The 22,548-nt window shown below is 44.4% G+C and overlaps 1 protein-coding gene across 5 annotated transcripts; it reads left to right on the top strand.

Annotated features, from left to right (window-relative positions):
* The first annotated feature begins 1,586 nt into the window (after positions 1-1,586).
* On the top strand, positions 1,587-21,721 carry sema6d (semaphorin 6D). Of its 5 annotated transcripts, none has more exons than XM_029497599.1 (20): positions 1,587-1,783; positions 8,019-8,196; positions 8,702-8,813; positions 9,467-9,527; positions 9,749-9,811; positions 9,901-10,002; positions 10,288-10,378; positions 10,625-10,744; positions 11,067-11,155; positions 11,996-12,213; positions 12,639-12,770; positions 13,426-13,581; positions 14,034-14,207; positions 14,531-14,671; positions 14,911-14,988; positions 15,106-15,164; positions 15,737-15,793; positions 16,307-16,489; positions 17,476-17,717; positions 17,831-21,721. In XM_029497599.1, the coding sequence occupies exons 2-20, from the start codon at positions 8,067-8,069 to the stop codon at positions 18,959-18,961; spliced, it is 3,339 nt and encodes a 1,112-aa protein (XP_029353459.1). In that variant the 5' UTR covers positions 1,587-1,783; positions 8,019-8,066; the 3' UTR covers positions 18,962-21,721. The 5 variants fall into 5 exon arrangements, with proteins under 5 accessions (XP_029353459.1, XP_029353461.1, XP_029353462.1 ...); XM_029497600.1 differs by lacking the exon at positions 1,587-1,783 and adding an exon at positions 2,460-2,709; XM_029497601.1 differs by lacking the exon at positions 15,737-15,793.
* The last annotated feature ends 827 nt before the right edge of the window (positions 21,722-22,548 follow it).

The following is a 22,548-nucleotide window of genomic DNA, read 5'->3' as shown; positions in this document are numbered from 1 at the left end:
AATGATCATATGAAGGTTTCAAATTCACAAAGCATGTGAATTGTCATTATATCCTCTTTGCAATGGTGACAATTCATTTCAGGCTACATAGAAATACATTACAAGCAAATTATGAATTATCAAAGACAACAATCATGTACCGAAAACCATTAAAATCCAATGAAATTGTGTCACATTGCCATTACACTCCCAATAAAATGGTCATTTCACTGGATAAAGGACCAATCAATACTTCTACCAATCACCAGACACCCACAGATCCATACATCTATCGACCCTTCCTGACACCCAGTAGCCGCATCTCCACAAATCTTCGACACATTGATCCATCCATCTTCCCCCTTCTCCCATAGTAATAGATGCTGGTGCTGATTCAGTCCCCACAGGATACTGGGGCATCGCACAGATGTAACCAGGGACTGACAGAGTCATTCAGCTGCGATACTGCAGCCTGGGAATGAAGGTCACGTAAATGACAGGCCAAAGTCTACCAGTTGAGAAAGCTGGTTTGATTGGAGAAAATAGAGAGCAATAGGGTGCCTGAGGAAAACTGTCAAACGAAGAGACGGCAAATCAGGGACAAGCATGTAGAAAGACATGCAAGTAGTGCCAAACTGGGATCAGGCAGATCAGCAGAGCAAACTTGTGTTTCCTCTGCAAGTATTGAGATGCAGATCCCACTTTCACAGCTCAGAATGGGGGCTGTCAGGAGTGTGTGTGCGAGTGGGTGAGGATGTTCATGTGGAAGAGATTCTCACACATCTGCTAACCTGCCTCTCTGATGGGGTGCAAAAAGGCCTCCATTGTCCGGCCTCGTAGGCCCGCCTGGAATGGCCTGACACGTTCAATGACAACTTCAAGCTTCACATGCATATGAGAGCATGCACTCACACTGATGTTTACATATGCATGCAGGATGCAAAATAACTATAGATCAGCCAAACAGCAGGAGAGGGGAGTTTAAAACCACTATAAAGAAGAAGATTAGTGTCTCCCAGCTCGCACTGACATTTGCAGCAATAAAAATGATTTGTTTTGCAGAAAGTATCATTTGGTTTTGTATTAAAAGGGACAAAGGGGTTTTGCCAAATACCAGTAAAATATTCCAAAAAGGACAATTTAACATTATTAAGTGTAATTTTCCTGCAAAAGTTTCACTCTGGGTCATTACAGAGTGCACACGATCCGCTGCACGGTACTGTGCGGCAGCAGAGGAAGATTTCTGTTCAACCCAGCTCCCATTTCCAATCCAAACATGTTGAAAGCTGTGTTTTACTTCCCAGTCGCTTACCACTTCTCAGCTGAAATGATTTTAACTAGCTGACTTGGAGTTGGGGGAAGGGGGTTTTAACAGAAGGGCAGGCAACACGGGGTCACACAGGAGGAGGACTGGGAAGAGGGGGAGGAGGTGGTGGTGGGGGGGGGGGGGTCGTTATTCTCTCTCAGGGCTCTAGGAAAGAAAGGAAGGAAGCCAGAGGAAGGCTGAGTGTACCAACCGAGGAGAGATGGATGGTGGGGGGAGGGACCGGAGCAGGAGCGCTGCTCATTGGTAGGCTGCGGGTCTCTCTCTGTGGATGGATTGACTTAGCACGGGTCGAATTACACCGTTTGCCGTGCTTTAGTTTGTTTTTCTCTCGGCCGGGAGAAGTTGATTAACGGCGGCGCGAACGATACACGCGTATTTAGTTGTTGGATTACGGCAACAAAAGGAAAAGGAAGAAGAAAGAAAGAAGGAGAAGAAGAAATAAAAGGATATAAAAAAAAAATAACCAATTCAGATGAGGTGAGTTCCTTGCAGCAACGTGGATTTACTTTATTGTGCCGCATTACGCAGTGAAAGTCGAACGGGGGGGAAACTAGACAGGAGAAGTCTTCTTCAAAATATCCCTTCTGGCCACGTCGATCCGCTGCTCTACAAAACTAACGATCACAGCAGACATAGTTCAGGTCCGGACTTTTCTTTTTAATTCTTATGTATAATATTCATTCATTCCTCTCAAGACTGCCATCACTTATCTGTGCAGCTCGGAATCGTTTCTCCGCCGCCAATAAAAGAGACATCAGGGAGAATAAACAACATTTTGACTTGTCTCCTCGGCTCAGTTCGTCCGATTAAATCTGCCAGAAGTCCTGTTTATAAGTTCAAGTGGAAAGACTAGAGTATTTATCACGCTGGTGATTCCAAAGTTATCTGGAATAAACAAGGACAGGGGAGAGTTTTGTTTAAATCCCGTATATATTTTTTAAAATTGAGGTGTATATATGTGATTTGATGTTAAATCTTCATTGAATCAATGATTGCAAACGAAGTCAGAGCGCGGAGTATTAAGGACAGTGCGTCATTAATGTTTATGCCCCCCCCCCCGTTTCCAAAGTTAATAGTAGTGGAAGGGGATGGTGTGTTGCTGTGTGATGGAGGGAGGGGGCTGTGTGGTCGTGGCAGAAGCTTTGAAGATCAGTCATCAGAGCTCAGGGGCCCGGGGACGGACACCGGGCAGCGGCCACAACCAAAAATACTCTTATGTGGCGAGCGGAGCTGAAATCTGTGCGCAACTACTGGAAAAAAAAGAGAGAAAAGTGGAGGTCCTCCAGATGGAGCCTGAAATAAACAGGAATATCACATGTGGTTGTTTTCTCTTAAATGGATAACCAAAGGAATATGGAATGCGGTCGGATGGTCAAATTCGTGAGTGAATTCGGACATTCAAGGTAGGTGTGCTCAAGGATTTTACATTATTTACTTATTTATTTATTCACGTGGAGTGTTTTTTGTTTTATTATTTTAGCGTACACTCCCTGAGTTGTGTGAGTAAAATGGATCTAGGATTGGCTGAAGGGCGTAACACTGACTGGCTTCTATCCGGAGAGCTACTTCCACACAATTTATACAAGGAAATATAATACTTGCATTTTAAAGTGAAACCAATCACTCCCCCTTTTTTGAAATTGAGGTGTCAGCACAGATTACGACTGATTGAGAAATAAAATCAGAGCCACGCCATTGTAGTCCCGTAACACACCTTTCCTGCAGAGAAGTGTCGTATTTTCGCTACAGTTTCATTCACCTCAGCTCATCGTCTCTATTGTGTAGTCTCCAGTGCTGTCCAATGGTCTAAAGCCCCGAAATAAAGTGTTTTCTGTCGTTTTGGCTCCAAAATACATCAACTTGGAATAAAGACAACCTTGATCGGACGGACCACGCCGGGAAACACTGTATTAAACAATAAAAGGCTGTGAGGACGGGCCGTTTGGATCATAGGCGGTTGGCGACTTATTCCCGGCTGCTTTTAATTTATTTAATGCATTTCCAAATTTTTTCGTTATGCTCTTATATTGAATAATAAATTGGGGGGAGCGCTCGTAGCCCCTTTCGGAGCAGTTCGGAAGCCCAGCCCTGTGCATGCATTAAGTGCTGTGGAGGCAGTTCAACGAAAAGCCCCTTCACTGATGTCACTCCACCGCTGTCCCCTGTTTCTTTGTTGTCTTTTGTATCGGTCCTACATGTGGACTAAAAGGGCTCTGAAAAGATTTACCACGGATAAAACTTGAATGCTTTTACGCCCCCAGCCTACACAATGCAAGCGGTAGAACCTGGGCTGCTGGCGAAGCGGAGCATCTCCACTGAAAGATGACCAACAAATGAAGGGATAGAGAAGGGAAATTAGAAAGAGTGCGAGCTTTAGTCATTTTAGGATCTGTTTTGTGGCATTTGAGTAAACCGGTCACAGTAGGTAAATGAGCAATAAAGGGATGATGATCCTACACGAAAGTTTCCAGTGTAAACATGGTTTGAAAAATATATTTTTGAAAGGCAAGGTAAAAAGAACACTCATTCAAGTTTTAGGTCTAAAAGTATATATTGCATATTCCCTGAAACCTATGCAGTGACAGAAAGAAAGGTACAGTTCATTTATTTGCAAACATTCACATGATGTGTATGTGTCTGTAAATCTGTAAAGTCAGATCTGTGACCCGAACCCTCAGTTGCTGAAACCACAAACTCGGTTCAGGCAGAAGCAGCACCCTCCGTCCATGTCAGGAACCAGGTTTGGGCTCATTGACAGCACAGCTGGTTGGTGTGTCTCACTTCGCTCCACTGGTCACAGGGTCAGAACTCAGCAACCAGAACGACCACCGTTAACCCCCAATTGCTAGCTGTAACCCTAGAACAACTGCCATTAAAGCATACAGTGTTAACTCTTAACAGGCTATGGTTTCCTTCAAGTGCTGCACAGAAATTACATAGTTCAATTATCGGGCGGCTGAGTGATAATTGTTTGCCCCCCCCCCCCCCCCCCCCCCCCCCCCCACCCCCTGAGGTATTTAGAGTCAAGTTTGCACGTTTTTCCATGAATCCCCTTTTTGGAGACCCAGAAAAGCTCTCCTGAACATGGGTCCCCTGACCAGGGGTGGGGTTTTATTGTGTTGACTTGCCCAAAGTCCCTTTTGTTTCCCAGTCACACCTGCAGCTTTACCCCTTTGTACCCTATTCTAGCAGAACTACTGCTGAGAGCAGCCTTTCTCCTGTTTCACCGCTCTACTCACCAAGGTAGAGAGGAATGCGAGGAAATGATGGCACAACCATCTACCTCTGCCAAATATCTGAAGCAACAAGTCCAATCAAGCCCCTCAGAAATGATCCTTTGGGGTCATGGTTATTACTGAAGGGGGAACATGAGTGGGAATCATTTCTGGACTTGCCTGGTGGCTGCTCTAATCATCTGGCTGACTCACTGTCCTGTGTGGCTTTATCTTGATTACTTTTTCAGAGCCAACATCTAGAGTGGAGACAATTATAGGACATATCCAGGTTTGGGCACACAGTCACATATGCTCGCACGTGGAATTAGACGTGTTGACAGAATGTCTGAAAATGAACTCCTGGCCTATCTGATTTCCTCTGCTGTAAGGTTTACAGCTCAGCATGGTGCGGGATGACAAGTCGAGCACCCCCAAGCAGCAGCAGCAGTCATTGTTCTCCTGGGATTAGAACCACCCATCACAGCCACACACAAAACCTCACTCACCACTGTTGTTTGCCATCCTTTTTATTAGCCCCAATTCCTGCAAATAGGACAAGAAACATCGATTCAGTGTTGCTGAGGAGGCGAGGCTATGGCTGACATATGCCAGCGAAAGCACAGCTAAAGGGGGAATATGTGTTAATCTGTCATTTTAAGCTTAGGACACTAAATCTTCAGCAGTAACTACCAGAGTTGGGCTCCAGACCCCTGCACCCACCATCAGTAGAATTAGTATTCTACCAGACCCCCTCCCCCTCCCTGCGTTTAACACCATGGGCCTGAGCCAACAACATCAGCAGGGAAAGTGCGTGGTTGTAGGACATTGAAAAGCCTGTAATAACAGAGGTAGAGTGAGGCGAGGTTGAATGGCACTGAGTTGCGTGACAAGCCCAGCGTTTCTAGGCCTGTTGAGGCCTATATGTGCATGCATGCACACACACACACACACACACACACTGCAGGGCAGGAACCGGAGAGTGCAAAGGAATAGTCAATAGAAAACATGCTGGGCTCACTAGAGATTGAGAAGTAATTTTAGATCGCTGACCTCTGAATGTCCTCTGTTTCTGTTTTACATTAAAGTTTCTGAGGAAAGCCTTCGCCTCCACAGCATAGCTATTACCATGCAAGGAATCATGGGAGATCAGAGTTGAGCTTCTTCCTTTTGATGGAGTGTTGTTTTTCCTGAGTGAGGGAGAATGGTAGGAAAATAAGCGGTGTGATTGTACACACTCACCAAGAGGCAATAGAGAGCAGGAGGCTAAAGTTTTGACAACCAAGGAAGCGATTTACTGGAGAACACAGCCATGTTTAGGCTAGAAGCAAAGCCTGCAGCCCGTATGATGGCACTAAAGAGTTGAAATATGGAGCTGGGTTTATTTACCTTTCATAGTGTCTCTTTTTCCTATTGTTACGTATAAGTTATCTATTCCTGTCCCAGGCTTCTCCTTGAAAGTCGACAATTTATTGCTCGGTTTTTAACACAGCACTTTTCTTGGTGCGAGAGCATCTGAACCAGGGTGTTAAAAAAAGGCTCAGATGCTTTTAAGGAACACCGCTGTCTCATTTTGCAGAGCACTATCATCACTTCTTGTTTAGATGAAGCTGCTGGCAGCTGTTTTTCCTTATAGACCCAGGACCCCACATGAATAGATACATAAATTGTTTGTGTTGAGAGATTCCTTTTTGTCTAGATTAGTGAGCAATGACTGCTCCGGCATTATTGATGCCTGTAGCTACTTAAAGTGAAAGAGATAAGAAATCTTTTGGCCCTCGTGCAATAATCTTACCATGTCCAAATATCACACCTGGAATTTAACTATGACGTTGATTAATTGAGAGATTTTTTCACCGTACGCATTACGCATTACTCGGCCGCAATGACACCGCTCTTTCAAATGCCTCAGTTATCCCACAGGAAGCTCAGTTGAACAGATTACATGCGGTTGATGACTAAAGTGTGCAATATTACCACATAGATTTTTTTGTGACGTGTCATCGTACAGTAACTGGTTAGCCTGAAGTAAGTAATTGATTCCCTGTAAAAACACAACACACTTTATACCAACAAGTAAGTAGGTAATTACTATGCAGCCAGTTCATTTGTTATGTAATTCACATACACTAGCTGATGCATATTGTTGCTGTCAACTCAGAGCTCCAAATGTTATTACTTGAAAACAATATGTGTTATAATTTATTCACCTGACAACCATGTGTTTTATGGTTTATTTAGTTCATGTAAATAATTCAAAAGCCCACAGTACACACTGAAGCGACCAGACTTAGAGCCAAAAACTTGTCACAGTGCCGCAATGATGACGATGATGATGAAGTCCATGGCTCCGCTTTGCTGGCTGCTGCTCTGCCATGCTTCCTGTGTGGATCAATCAAAGCACTAATGGCTTGGCAGGCAGGGCTCACAGACAGCACTGGAGCAGGTGTGCTTTGGGGCTAATTGAAAAATGAGTCAATACTATGCGTGTGTGTTGTGTGCACACACATGAGTCAGTCTTTGCATTACACCATTTGAAAGAGTGATTATGTATGTGCAGCCATGTGTATGTGTGTTTGTGTATCCCAGTGCGCTCCCAGCTAATCCATCCCTCTGCCTGTGTGACGTCTCCTGGTAAATTGTTTATATCCGTTCAGGCTTTGACTGCATGAATTATTTGTTTGCCTTATAAATATTTGAACATACACCGATCATTAATATGCACAGACACAGTCTGTCTCTAAAGCACTCCCCCACACACCAACGTACACACTAAACCCCTGCCACTCCCACAATAAATTATTACCAGTCTAGTTGTAGGCATATCATGTATACAATCAGATGCTGCACACACAATTATCCGCACAAATAATTTTTTATGTCAAAACAACTGTGCATGCCTGGGGCCTCCTAAGACAAAGACGAGTGAATCTGAAACAATGTACACCAGCCCGAAGGAAAGGCTGGAGGAATAACAGCCAGCAGAGAGCTAACAGAATTCGGCTAAGGTCAGACCAGAGGCTAGCACAAGAGATGGTGATGAAGTTGCAATGTGCTGATTGAGCGTCGCTCCGACAAACCAGTTGAAGCACAGATGTACAGAGACAGCAGGCCTGCCACGCTCCTAACAGAGAGGACTTCCGCAGCATCCAACACACACCGAGACACCCCACCAGTCAGTTGGCTGACCTTCCCTTAGACAGCAGATGCAGGGAGAGGCAGAGGGGAAACGCCAAGTACCACCACAGAAAGCTCAGTCATCAATAGGGTTCATGAGGGGGCATTGTGTGAGCATTTCATTTCGCTTACAGCATGTAGCAAAACTCTGCTTCGGAAACGGTTCTGTTTTTGTTTTGTTTTTTGTTTTTTATTTATAATGAGATAAACTAAAGGACTACAGCTTGCAGCACTGAGTGAAATATACACGTGTGACATGCTGAGTAACAAAAAACATGCATTTTTTTTTGTTTGTTTGTTTTTCTTCTTGTGTGTGTCTGCAGGTAACAACTCCACCAGTGTGAAACAGGAAGTGTTGTCTGTGAGCAGCCATGGGCCAGAGAGCTGCGCTTCTGCTCAGTGAGCTGCTGCTGCTGCTGCTGCTGCTGACAGCGTCACGCACTCTCCTCGCAGTCAGCTTCCCTGAGGACACCGTACCCCTTGACGTCGTTGACGCACACTGTGAGTACACATGCGCAAATGAGCCAGCCGAAGGAAGGGGTAGCACTTGTGTTTTCCTGCAACATCACTGAAAAAGCCAACAACTCTCCTCAAGGTGCACAATTACCTTCAGAAAAAGCTGTCGTGTTGGTAGGCACAATACTCAGAATAAGCAGCGGCCCACTTCTGGTTGTGTCAGCAGATCACTATTTCTACAGTCATAAAGTCAATCAGCTGTATGGCCGGGGGTAGCATTAAGTGGCTTTCATTTTCATTTATGTGATGTGATGTGCAACAACAGAGATGTGCTGACATAAGCAGCCATCATCTGACGCACCAACGCAACACAATGGCACACAGATATACACAACGTGGTGTCAGTATTTTTTACTAAGACTTCACTAAGAATTGCAGGAAGATTTGTGGATGTCAGTGCATTTGAGTTAAAGCTAGCAAGAGGTGAAAGAATATCTTTGCTTGTCACGAGCCTCCCATAATTGTGTGTTTGTGTGTGATATATTCCCAGTTTCGCGGAGGTACCCAGTGTTCAGAGGCAGGCCCTCTGGCAACGAGTCACAGCATCGCCTTGACTTTCAGCTGATGACCAAAATACAGGACACACTGTTCATTGCTGGCAGGTAAACTCAACACACACGCACCATCTCTCTCTCACCCCCCTTTCTCTCTCTCGCGCTCTGTCTCTTTCACACATCCCAGACGCCAACATACTCAGTCACTCCTTGGCAGGTAAACAGTGGCCTAAGGGGGAGGGGGCTAAAAAGCCTCTTAGTGTTATTGGATCTGTGGCTTCTAGGCCTGTATCTGATGTATATGGCCAGTATTGATCCAGCCGGCCTGACGCTCCGTCAGGGATTTCTTGGCATCTTTACATGTATTTTCTGTATTTATGGGTGCTGGGATTAATCTGATGCCCAGCACTAATATTGAAGCAGGAAATCACCTTGACATTCCCAGTATAAAACTTGAGGCTCTTGAACTCCGGTAATCACCACCACATCACTGTTGTCGGGTGGATCCACAATCCACTGGGGTTGTCACATGTGTTTACTGAAAGTGAAGCGACATGCTCCTCTGCCTAGTTAAAATAGGAGAGCAATGCAAATGAGCTGCTGATTATTTACTCTGTTTTTAAAAAAAGTATATATATATATATATATATATATATATATAGAGGATATGCTGAAAATCCCCTTTGTTCTAAAAACATAATAAATGATTCTCGACTGTGCTGTGTCTCTAAAATGTGTGTTTTGTTGTTGTCCGTCCACAGAGATCAGGTGTACCTAGTCAGTCTGAGAGAATCCTACAGGAATGAGATCATTCCTTACCGGGTAAGGCTCTCGCCACAAGCAGCTCTCTCTGTCCATAAACACTAAAAGAGCTTCGCAGAAAATACTGAGCCATTCATCACAGACAGGACAGGCTGTAAAATGAGAGAGTGGAAAAGGGAGGACTGTGTGTGTGTGTGTGTGTGTGTGTGTGTGTGCACGGGTGCATGTGTGTATGTGGCATGCTGTGTGCTTTTCTAATGCTCCGTTTTGGTTTCTTACAGAAGCTAACATGGCGATCGGGCCAAGCTGACAGAGAGACGTGTGCCGTCAAAGGAAAACACAGAGTATGTGTAGAAACATGGCTCACCATATGAATGGAGACTGTGAGCAGAGAAGCTGGGTGCCACTCAAAACGTTGTGTGTCTGTTTGCAGGACGAGTGCCACAACTTCATCAAAGTCCTGGTCCCCAGAAACGATGATCTGGTGTTTATCTGTGGCACCAATGGCTTCAACCCCATGTGCAGATACTATAGGGTCAGTATCCCCTGTCACAGCCTGGATCAGGCACCTTCCTAAGTCAAAGTTTGCAAACTCACAGGTGCACACGCACTCAAAACTATGGAACACTTTGGTGATTTGAAATGCCTTTCAAATTATTTGAGTAGCACAGCCTCCATTTCATTTTCTTTTCAAACAAATTTCACTGGTCTCATCTGCCTTATTTGTATGTGTGCTGTGGATTCCTTGCATGTTCTTTTTCACCCTGTCCCTTGAGAAGCCTCCGCTAACATGTGGGTTGATTTGTTGTGTTCCCTGCAGCTGGATAACTTAGAGTTAGATGGAGAGGAGATCAATGGCCTGGCACGGTGCCCGTTTGACTCCAAGCAAACCAACGTTGCCCTTTTTGCTGGTAAGGGTCAAACAAACACACCCACCCACAAACGGCCTTGCCGAAGAAGAACTGTGCATAAGTAGGAACTGTGTTCCTACTTATGTTCTCATTATCACCTCTGTGTCTCTGCCACAATAAACCTGTGCCTGCAGCGATAACAACTCAGCCAATTAAGCTTGATAAAAGAAGAGAAACAACAAAGCACTGAAGAGCAGAGTATCCTAGATTTGCGGTTACTGTACTCCTTGTCTTTTTTTTTTTTAGAGGGGAAGCTCTACTCTGCCACTGTAGCTGACTTCCAGGCCAGTGACTCTGTCATCTATCGCAGCATGGGTGATGGATCAGCCCTTAGGACTATCAAATATGACTCCAAATGGCTGAAAGGTAATTACTCACGCTCAATTATTTATTCCCTTCTTCACTTGCTTTACTGTAGATACTTCTGTCTACTTTGTGCCTAGCTAAATGGTCATGGCGCCTTCATATGGCACATGCGTGTACATGGTTGTCAGAGCTGTTTTCAGAATGATACAGACCTTTCCCACCTTGCCCACTTCTGAGGATATGTCCTGTTCATTCCCAGGCAATCTAGGTCACCCCCAGTCATATACAGCCTTGTACAAATCCCTGAAATATTCAACATGCACAGTGGTGGTGACGATGCAGAAATACATTTAAACTCTCTCTGCCCCTGTCTCGCCCTCAGAACCTCATTTCCTGCATGCAGCAGAGTATGGGAATTATGTGTACTTTTTCTACCGAGAGATTGCAGTGGAGCACAGCAATCTGGGCAAGGTAAGACAGTGCACTTGCCGTTTATAATGTATTACATATTCCACACAGATTCACGATGTAGGTCTTTATCCAAAAAAAAAAAAAAAGCTACTGCATCCCCCAGTGCATGCATTTCTGCCACAAATGGCCCCAGTAGTAATGGGGTCCATTCAGGCGATGAGAGTACATCACATTAGAATACATGAGAAATTTCTACAGAGAGTGTTTGCTGGGAATGTTCTGCTAATGTAAAACCATTACACAGTGAGAGGATTTGTCTCCCACAGACTGCACACTATGTGTCTGTCCCTGCAACACACATACAGGCGCGCGCACGCACACACACGCGTGCGCGCGCAGGAGCATTAAGATGTTCTGTGTTTGAAGCCAACTTCAGATTTGACCATGCCTTATCTCTGAGGCAGCCTGCCCTAACTGCAGGAAGCCAGCATCCTCCATCAGCCACCAGGTAATAAATATTTCAACCCTACTAATGCTGGGGTGACACCTGGCCTCTGATGGAGCTTTGCATTGCTAAATTATTAAAACCGTCTAAGCCAGCTGTTTCACACACATCATTTATACGATAAGCCTTGGCAATTCACAAGGGGTTGCATTTGGCCAGTCAAGGACATTGGATTTGTTCTGTTTTTTTCTTTTAAAACATTTGCTCTAGTCATGGGAGCAATCCGCATGTACAAAGTTAAAGATAAGAGCGCATGTTTGTTAGGTCGTCTGCCGAGGTGCTACAGGATGGAGACATGCATTATTCAGCTTGTTGGAAGTGTTTTAGTGACGTTCACTCAGCCACCTTCCTCTCCCACCCTTCTCTGTCCTCTCTTAAACCCTGGCTCTTTGCAGGTTGTGTATTCCCGTGTGGCCAGGATCTGTAAAAATGACGTCGGTGGGTCACAGCGAGTGCTGGAGAAGCACTGGACATCTTTTGTGAAGGCAAGGTTGAATTGCTCTGTGCCAGGGGAGTCCTTCTTCTACTTTGATGTGCTTCAGTCCATTACTGACATTATCAACATCAATGGAGTTCCCTCGGTGGTGGGCGTGTTTACCACGCAGATGAACAGGTGAGCTGTGAATTAACCAGCGCTCTCACACACATACTCTCATCCTCCGGGTCGCGGGGGTTTGCTGGGGCCAGTCCCAGCTCACACTGGGTGAGGGCAGGGTACACCCTGGACAGGTCACCAGTCCATCACAGGGCCAACACACAGAGACATACAGAGACCAACAACCACACACAGTCAGACCTACGGACAATTAAGAGTCACCAGTCAACCCAAATATGATGTCTTTGGATGGTGGGAGGAAACCCAGGCAAGCATGGAAAAGATGCAAACTCTGCACAGAAAGGCCCCGGGCCAGGAACAGAACCCACAACCTTCTTATTGTGCAACAGTGCTAAATTCTATGCCTTCCCCCATTAGCCAACACAAAGGACAGAAATAGGAAATTTAAGAAGTGGACCTAACATTGACATGTTTCTCGACAGCATCCCCGGCTCAGCGGTGTGTGCCTTCTCCATGGCTGACATCGAGAAAGTATTTTGGGGCCGTTTTAAAGAGCAGAAGACTCCAGACTCTGTGTGGACTCCATATCCAGAGGAGAAGCTGCCAAAACCTCGGTAAGAATTTAACACTTCTATTCCTCTAAAAAGTGAAATACTCAAAAATGTCCTACTGAGAAACCCTCTAAAGCATACAGAGTCAGAGTGTAAAAACACCTAAGAGCCTTAACTCTGATTTTAAGCATTGTTCTGTTTGGCTTTACTTGGAGCAGGTGGCATTTGACTCAGCATCTGTTATTTACCTGTCATTTGCCCCTTTTAAAAAAAAACCTGTCTTTGTCCAGGTTAAGCCCAATGAAATCAAATCTTTTTCACTAGTAAGGCATCAGGTTATTAGCTTTGGCCCAGCACACACGTTTACCATCTGCCAGCGGTTAAATAATTAATTTGCCATAATTAGACATGTTGCATATTTAACCTGTTTATAGGCAGCACGTATATTTGTGGCTCTGCCCTGTGTCGAAAAAACAAAGTCTGCGAATCACTTCATTACCCTGGTGAATCATTAATGGAGGATAACCATGCAGATATATATTTTATGCTTCCAGTCGAGGCCTTTTTGTTATCCTAGTAAGCACCTGCTCCTCTCCTTCAGCCTCTTGTTGCACTTTCCATTCATTTCAATACACAAACATTATTACTCCCTGGTGAGGGTCCATACAGGCTGATCTTTGACCTTTCACCCTCTCCTTGTGTGCACTCTTCGTACTAGACCCGGGTGCTGTGCAGGTCATGGTCCAACCGTGTCCTTTAAGAGCTCCATGGAGTTTCCAGATGATACCCTGCAGTTCATCAAGTCCCACCCCCTTATGGACACAGCTGTGCCTTCTGTTGGAGATGAGCCCTGGTTCACCAAAACACGTGTCAGGTAAATTGTGAACTAAAAAGGATTTAGTATTAGTATTAGTATATTCAGTATTTATGAAGTATTTATGAATGCTTCACTTTGAAAGAACCAACTCAGAAATAAATAGTAGATATTGCAAAAGTGAAATAATAAGACTCTGTCCAAGGTTTTGGTGTAGACTCTGAATAATACCTGCTCCAGGGACCTGGAGTTCGGAATTCATAAAGTCTGAAGGCTCAGTTAACAGTTAACCATAATGATTTGCACGTAATGATTTACTGGTAGTTGTCTAATATGATATAAAGTGAAGCATGTGCCGTCATTGATGCAGGTCAGGATGTTGATACAAAATACAATAGATGAAGTAAAAAAAAAAAGTTGACCTTTCGTTTCTCAAACTGAAATGACTAATGAATTCACATACTCTGAATAACCCCAACTACAACTAACAGGACTGTCTGCTTTATGTGAAGGTACAGGCTGACAGCACTGGCTGTGGACAATGAAGCAGGACCACACAAGAACTACACCGTGGTGTTTATTGGGGCTGAGTCAGGTGTTGTCCTCAAGGTGTTGGCCAAGACCACCTCGATGTCCCTGAATGACAGCCTGCTTCTGGAGGAGATAGATGTCTTCAACAAGGCCAAGTAGGGACACACGCACTCCTCAGCCTCTCGGTGTCTGCCTCAGTTCTGTTTTTCTACTTCCCTGTCTGCCTCCCAGCTGTGGAGTCAGCAACCCTTGAAGCGAACTTTTTGAGTCCACATGACATTGTCTGCTTTCTGTGCATACGCAGCGCATGTGTGATGGGTTTGTTTTTATTGTTGTGTGTGAGATGTAAAAATCCTGTTAAACCATGAGAAAAATCTCCTGCAACGTTTCCTAACAAGTGATTAGATCTGCTGAGACTGACACAGCTGACAGACTTATCTGACAGACGTCTGATCATGTTTCTCTTTTCCCTTTTCAGGTGCCTGTCTAACCGCGAGGATGACAAGCGTGTCCTTTCGCTGCACGTGGACAAAGACACACACAGCCTGTATGTCGCCTTTTCAAGCTGTGTCATCCGTATTCCCCTGAGTCGCTGTGAAAGGCATTGCTCCTGCCACAAGTAAGTGACACGCAATTGGGCATGATGGGGGGGTTCAGTTGCACGGTCGGTCATAGGTTTGTGACTTTATTGTTTTGTTTTCCTGTAAATGTCATAACGCAAATGATAACAGTGTCAGTTTATATTTTATGGTTAATGTTTAGTCAGTCAGAAATGATTATACTGCACTTTCCAGAATGATTAAACCTGCTGCTCTGTTGGTATGTGTGTGTGTGTGTGTTCATTTTTTGTGGCCTCAGGTCCTGTATTGCATCAAGGGATCCTTATTGTGGCTGGAAATCTCATGGAGCCTGTGAGAGGATACAGGCTGGTGCTTTGTAAGTTCAAGCCCCAGCTGAATACAAAGTGCAAATATTACAGATGAGATAAGTTGTTGTTTTGTTTTTGTTTTTTGTTTTTTTTCTTGCTCTTTATCGGTGTCACCCTCTTTTCAGGAGTGGATATGAGCAAGATGTTGAATTTGGAAACACAGCGCACCTTGGTGACTGTCACGGTACGAATCTCATCTCCATGACATGCAATCTATTTTCTGACACACGGATATACATTCACACACACACACACACGCACACAAATGAAACACAAACTCATCTCCACACACACCATGACCCTGCACACTCACACCAGTAACCACTTCAGTAACTTGTCCCAACATAAGTCTATGTGCAGTATTAACACACACATCTACATACAGTACATGGCCACCTGTAAGTAATGCTGCCTATGTGGCAGTAAAATGGACATGTACAATGAAGGGTCATGCTCAGCTGGTTTAAATGCTAGAGATCTTCAGATAAGTGACGGCCAGAAAACGTGCCTTTACCGATTTTACTTAAAAGCATCCTTCCCTTCATTTGTACCAACTAAACATGACCCTGGCTAAACCTCAGTATTGATCAGAACCAGAGGGCCTCCAGAGAGAAAAGGACACTGCTAGCGAGTGCTTTTTATTGTTATTGTTAAACTCAGTAAACTGCACTCTTGGCGTCTCAGGGATTTAATCATTTTTTAGTTTCTACTTCTGAATTCCATTATACTGATTTGTTGTCCTTTTAATTCTTTTAGCGTTTTTGGGCACTACTTCAGCGCCAGATTACAAATCATTTGGCGACCCTACCTCTGGTTAGTTTGATCTTCTACTCAAATGGTTTCTTTCCTTGAGTTCAGCATCTCCAACCCTGTCTTTCTGCCACTGCCACCATTTATCTGTTCTTACCAAACATCCTGAATGCTAATGTCACCTGCTCCATTTTCATTGTCATAAACGAAGATCCGCCAGGCAACATTGGCAGACTATCTCAGCACAAATTCCCTTCCGTCCTTTCACTCATCACCTCCTCCTCGCCCATCTTGCATGCCCAAACACCCCTTCCTTACTGTTGTGTACCAACTCCTCCTTGAACCACAGTGTCCTCTCTTTTGTCCCCATAAAAAAACAATAATAAGTAAATAAAAATGACTGTCATTTGGTCTCTGAATGTCACAATGCAGTCTTTTAGCTTAACTATTGTGAGGTTTTATTTGTCCGGAAACTAACCTAAAAGTTACACATCGCTGATGCCTACTAACTGGGATGATAACCGTATGCTTTACCCACGTCTACACAGTTTGTTAACAATTTGTTTGTCATCACAGACATGGAGTTTTCATCAGCGCCAGTCACTGTCCAGCCCAGTGGGCCCATACACCCCCCAGTACTCATACCCACTCAGAGCCCTAGCTCTGGGCCTGGTCCAGAGCTCTACGGCTCAGGCTTTGTGCAGCAGGATGACCCAGCCACCTCCCATTCTTTAGACTCTATCCCAGGGGGCCAAGAGGGTAAGGCCCACAGGGAGGCAGCGAATATACTGCAATGAGTCTGATCTGATAGCTGCCAACTACTTTCATTAGTCCACACAAATGTTAAAGCATGTAAATTTGCATAGGCAAAGACACACAATGGCAGCAATTTGAGTTTTTATCAGATAAATTGGCAGATTTTTACGTAGTCTTCCTTTTTTTAAATAGTCATTTGTATACACAGCTACTGTTGCTCTATGTATTTTCATGCTGTCATTAATTTCTTCGTTAAGTTGTACTTTTCTTTCGCTCTTTCTTCCTGTCTTTCTTTCTAAATTATTTGGAAGTTCTCTAAGTGTTAAAACACTTACTCTTTCTTTTGTTTGGTTCTAGCCTCCCTCTCTGCCAGGGAAGATTTATTTAACACTAGAAATAGTAACAATTTACCCTGCCTGGTAGATTATTGACTGGGGCCGACACTGCCACAACACTGTTGTGGCTGCACGGCGGATGACTAACTCTTTCAATGTCTGTGGTTACTAACAAACTTCCAGTAAAGCACCAGCTCTCAACACCTGGAAGGCAAACACCGTTTCTCTTTACTCCGGCCAACTTCCTGCTGGTTGATCTCTTGTGCGAAAAGACTGATTCGGCTTTCTCTGTTTCAGATAAGAGTTTATTCCTAACCTTTTTAAGTTAAACGCATGACAAAAAGCCTTTAGAGGAACGTGGATTAAGGCAACACTTTAAAGTCTCCCCTTCTGAACTAACCACTAATCTGCTTCTAGATGGTGAAATGGATGTGGGTACTTAACAATGTTCGCCATATTTCTTCTTCATCTGGGTTTAGATGAATAGGAATGAGTCAGCATTTATGGTTACCTTCCTTGTGAAAGCAGAAACTCATGCATGGTTGTGCACACACACAAACATGCACATTTGGGCTGTTGAATGGAGAAGGATGCGTCACTGAGCACCTGGAACCTTGTCATCAAAGGGTTCACCAATGCCTCAATGTTTTGTAGGAGTGTGGGACATCCAAGCAGGTGAGACCAACCAGATGGTCCACATGAATATCCTCATCACCTGCGTCTTTGCTGCTTTTCTTATGGGAGCTCTCCTGGCTGGGCTGATTGTTTTCTGCTATCGAGACTCGTTCCTTCGTAAGCCAAGACGTGTCCACAAGGATGCAGAATCTGCACCATCCTGCTCCGACTCCACTGGAAGTTTTGTCAAGCTCAACGGTCTCTTTGATAGTCCTGTAAAGGTAGGCCACAGCCTTAAAAGGTCCAACCTTGTGAAATTCTTAATAGCAGTGATTGAATTAGATGCGAAACTCTGTCTAATATTCTGCTTTTTATTTTACTGTGACACTTTTAGGAGTTCCAGACCAACATTGATTCTCCCAAGCTGTATACCAATCTGCTGAGCAATGGCAAAGAGCTAAACACACCTAATGGTGACACCAAGACCATGATCCTGCGAGAAGGCTGTCAGTCCCCTGAGCTGGCTGCCCTGCCCACACCTGAATCCACACCAGTTCTTCAGCAGAAAGGCCTCCAGCCCATCAAGAACCAGTGGGAGAGAGCTCACGGCAAGGTCAGCGGGCCCCGTAAGGAGTCCAACTCATCAGCTACAGCAAAGAGTCCCCAGTTCCTTCCTTCCTCTCCTGCTCCTGCCCACTCTCACCCCCCTCACCTTGCCCTGGGACATTCCCACATCCCCAGTGCAGTTGTCCTGCCCAATGCCACACATGACCACCCTAATCTTGACAGCGAAGATGAGACGCTACCACATTCATCGGAAAAGAAGGTGAAGAACCCTGATACTAGGGGCAGTAGAAAAGACCAGAAGAGGTCTGTGGATGCCAGAAACACACTAAATGACCTTTTAAAACACCTCAATGACTCTGTGGCCAACCCTAAAGCCATTCTTCCAGAGGGATCAGGGCCCCGTCCAAGGCAACATCTTACATTGGAGCCCATGGAGGAAGTGACTGAATTACCTCCCAAGGTGCCCAGCCGTGAGGCTTCCCTGTATTCTCCCTCCTCCTCCCTGCCAAGGCACAGCCCCACCAAGAGGGTTGATGTGCCTATGCCCACCACCCCCACCACACCAACGGGCAGTTTGAGCATGGGGGGCACCCTGGAGAGGCAAAGAGGGAGTTACCAACTCCATCGGAGTGCCTCTCACAGGCAGTCCTTATCCACCTCACCAAATGGGGTATCCATGGGGGTGTCTGTGTCTCGCCAACACAGTATGAACAAAGGTGGTTACATGCCCCCAACAACCCCCTCCAGACTCGACTCCCACAGTGGAGTGATGGGGGCAGGAATGCACTCACCTCACCCATCCTTTGTATCCCGACAGAGCAGCTACAGTGGGCACGGCTCACTCCCTCGCACAGGGCTTAAACGGACCCCATCGCTAAAGCCAGACGTGCCCCCCAAACCCAATGGGTTTTCGCCACAGACTCCACAGATGCGAGTGGTCAATAAGTACAGTTATTGAGAGAGCATGGACACTCCTTAGTGAGCTCTTGGCCTTGACTGTAGCGCTTTGAGCCCCGAAAGCTCAAGGCAGGCTATGGATGGCATAGGGCCTAGTGTGTGTTTGTGTATCGACTTGAGGTGTGTTTCTCCTCTAAATGATATGCACATTCACTCACGCAAAAAAAGGGAAAATCTTACATGTGGCCAAAGATACTCGTTTCCCTCCCTGGTAATGGTAGCCACATGAACAGCAGGCAGTGGTGAATCTGCTGCTCCTCAGTCTATCAGAGCTTGAGTGTTGCGCATTCACATTTTAGGTACAAGGTTTAGGACATCAGCTACGGTGTCTGTGCATGTGGTACCAGGGTAAAACAATGGAATACTTGAAGAATGGGTGTCATTTGTCACTGCCCTTGAGCACTGTCTTCCCACTAATGTGAACTAAACAGAGAGAGCGGGAGGCCATGCCTTTGTCGCTCAGATGGCTGGGGGCAGAGAAGAGAAAAGTCAGCAGGTTTAATCCTAGCTTGTGTGTTGCTTACGATAAATATAGAACAAAGCAAAATCAGACAGATAACAAATGGAAAATGAGTCCAAACGTGTTTGTTGGTGTGTGTGAGTGTGTGCTGGCTGATTGGAAAGCAGGTTCATGTAAAGGCCACACCGGCATCAGGCCTTCATGCTTGGTAATCAAGACAGTGGTTACATGTCAGAGGATGCACCTTAACCTAACCCTAACCCTGTCCGTAGACCGAAGTCGCTGCCTTTCATTTCAATACGATTATTTCTTCTTCAGCCTCGTTTGAACCCACCTTCAGGAAAGCCTGAGCCATATCTTAGTGTCATTCTGTTTTTGTTTTCTGGTAATATGGTAAGGTTGAGGATAAATTGGCATATACAATTGGAGGCATATACTGAGACAGGTACACTGTAACTCACTGTTACTTAGTTAATTTGCTGCTATTGGTTTTAGACATAGGTGTATGTCTTGGGTGAAAACCTTTTTTTTCTACCAGACTGCAATAGACCCCTATTTGGTTGTGCACATCTGCTGGAGTGTGTGTGTGTGTGTGTGTGTGTGTTACATTGCAGAGACACAGTTTTCAGTAAGCAAAAGCACCATTAAAACTGATAAATGGGGAATAAAACTCCTTTCCAGGACTGAAAACACCCCGAACCTCCACTGTAGGAATTATACTGCTGTTTCAAGAGAGTGATTTCTTTATGTAGCAGCAAGATTAAGGAAGAAAACAAACATGCATTTCTCATCTCATTTTACAAATTAATTTTCAAACAATGTGATTTGCCTTTACAATGTTGTACCATTATTTCAATTTACCGTACGAAAGTAAAACAACGCCAACGCTTTAGCCCACGTATATGAGTTTAACATTTCAAGGCATTCCTGCTGTAATAAATGTTTGCCTCCTCAGATAGGAGAGCACTCAAAGTTCCCTCCTTCATTAATAATTCCTCCTTAGTAGAGACTAAGGGTATATTTAACTGACTCCCGAACAATACATGGATGTAACATCTCTGTCATCTGTTGTGCCACGTTCCCTGCGCAGCTTTCCTGCAAGTGGCAAGCGTACAATCAACACAACACTTACCAATGTTGAGTCATGCTGGGAATGACAAGATCCTGTATATACTGCAATACTCCAATTAAGCATTATAAATATTTTTAGGCAAGTGAACCTGAATCTGTGCATTGTGTGCCTTATTCACAAAATGATCTTCGATAGTATTAATATTGGCAATGTCAATTGGTCTTCTATATCTGACTGTCATAGACTATATAAAGAATTTTCATATAAGCAATTTGAAATTCAGCAGGACATGTGCTGGAAAATCGCTACCTGTCAACTGTGGTGATATAGAAACAAATGAACAAACACTCCGCTTGTGAATGACAGTCATACAAAAACTGAATAAAAAACAAACCACGTAAATTTAGGGTATGAATCGGTTTTCCTTCTTTTCTGTTGTTGTTGAAAAGAATGGCGTTAATCCACCACACAGAGGTGCCATGCAGTGAATGTATTTTCTTGAGAGTGGGATGCAGGGTGGTTAGACCTTGCACTGTGGAGTGGAGTCGGCTCAGCTGCAGCACATCCTGCCCACAGCCAATGTATTAACACAGTGTTCACATGAAAAGCCGTCTGTTGGCATGGACGGCCGTCACGCAGAATCCGAAAATCCCCAGGATTGCAGTGACAGGAATTGTTTCTGTTGGACAGTAGGGATGACGGAGAGATAGGGATTCTTCTTAGCAATGGGTACAGTATTTGGGTGACATCTGCAATCTTATCCCAGTGTCGGCTGCCTGTTTAGCCCAAAGCCACATTTTGTTTACAAATGATGATTGTATGTAAAGTCTTTCTGCCTGTCATCTAACCAGTGTTTGGGCTGTCTTTTCTACTCAACACATGTACACTGACATCACAAACACTCACCGTATACTACTCAACTGCCTTGTACATTGCAATATGAACCGAGTCTTTCTGTTGCAATCTAAATTGAAGCCTTTATATTTCAGTCTGAGCTCCCTGTATGAGCAGATGAACCGGATTTCGTCATTTCATTTTGATTTAAATACTGTGCAACATGGTGATGCAAGGCCAGCTGTATATATGATCTCCAGAGTATTTGAGCGTGTAGATATGTTGTATAGTTATACTGTGAATGTGTAAATAATGATGGTCTTTGTTTTGTTTTGTTTTTTGTTTATTTTTTTTAACACAGCATGTATAGTTGAAATAAAATATTACTGCACAGATACAAGTCCTTTGTTGGGTTCTTTTTCCGACTTTTAGGGTCCCAGTAACTGCTGCTGTAAGTCAACTGCACATGTTATGTCATGTGTCTATGGAGTGAGCATGACATCGCTGAATCTCATCTTAGTGCCTCATGAATCAGATCTTAGAGTCTAGTATTCACTGTTTACAGTGTGACTGGGATGTTGGTAAAACTGTATGTGGCCTATCTAAGCTACGCGAGCTGACTATCAAGAGTCTGCAGAATGATTAAGAGCTTCAGACTATTTTTAGAACTGGGTTGTTTTGAAGTATTAGGCCAGCACAGAGTCAACTACACCAAATAGCATGTGGGAAAGCTTCCAAAGTGGTATGTTCCTGTAGATGCTTAACATCTGGACAAACTACTGTTCAGAGCATGAGATCTAAGGCACCAATGAGCTGTGGAGGAATGCGCAAACACAAACTCTTACCAACTGTACATTTAGATGCATGCAGCGTAAATATCATGTGCTGCACAGATAGGACTGTGATAAGATAAGCTGTCAACTACAAAGAAGAGGGATGGTTGGTTGAAGGATAATCACTTTTCATGTGTTTCTGATTAGTAGAATGGAAAATAATTAAATTGCCCACTGAGGAATGATCACACAAAAAAGTCATGAACATACAATGACTACAAAATACATATAGAAAAATAGGCCATACTTGTCCAAACTTTTGGCCTGTGCTGTACCTTTAATAGACAGGATGTCACAGTTGGTTAGAAAACAGTGTGAATCCAGAGTGGAACTTTTTTTGTGTCTTATCTCCCCCATGTCCCTGACATTTCCTCAATGCCTCGGTCAGT

The sequence above is a fragment of the Echeneis naucrates genome, chromosome 3, assembly GCF_900963305.1.
Source record: "Echeneis naucrates chromosome 3, fEcheNa1.1, whole genome shotgun sequence".
Taxonomy (NCBI): Eukaryota; Metazoa; Chordata; class Actinopteri; order Carangiformes; family Echeneidae; genus Echeneis; species Echeneis naucrates.
This window is presented reverse-complemented; position numbering and strand designations above follow the sequence as displayed.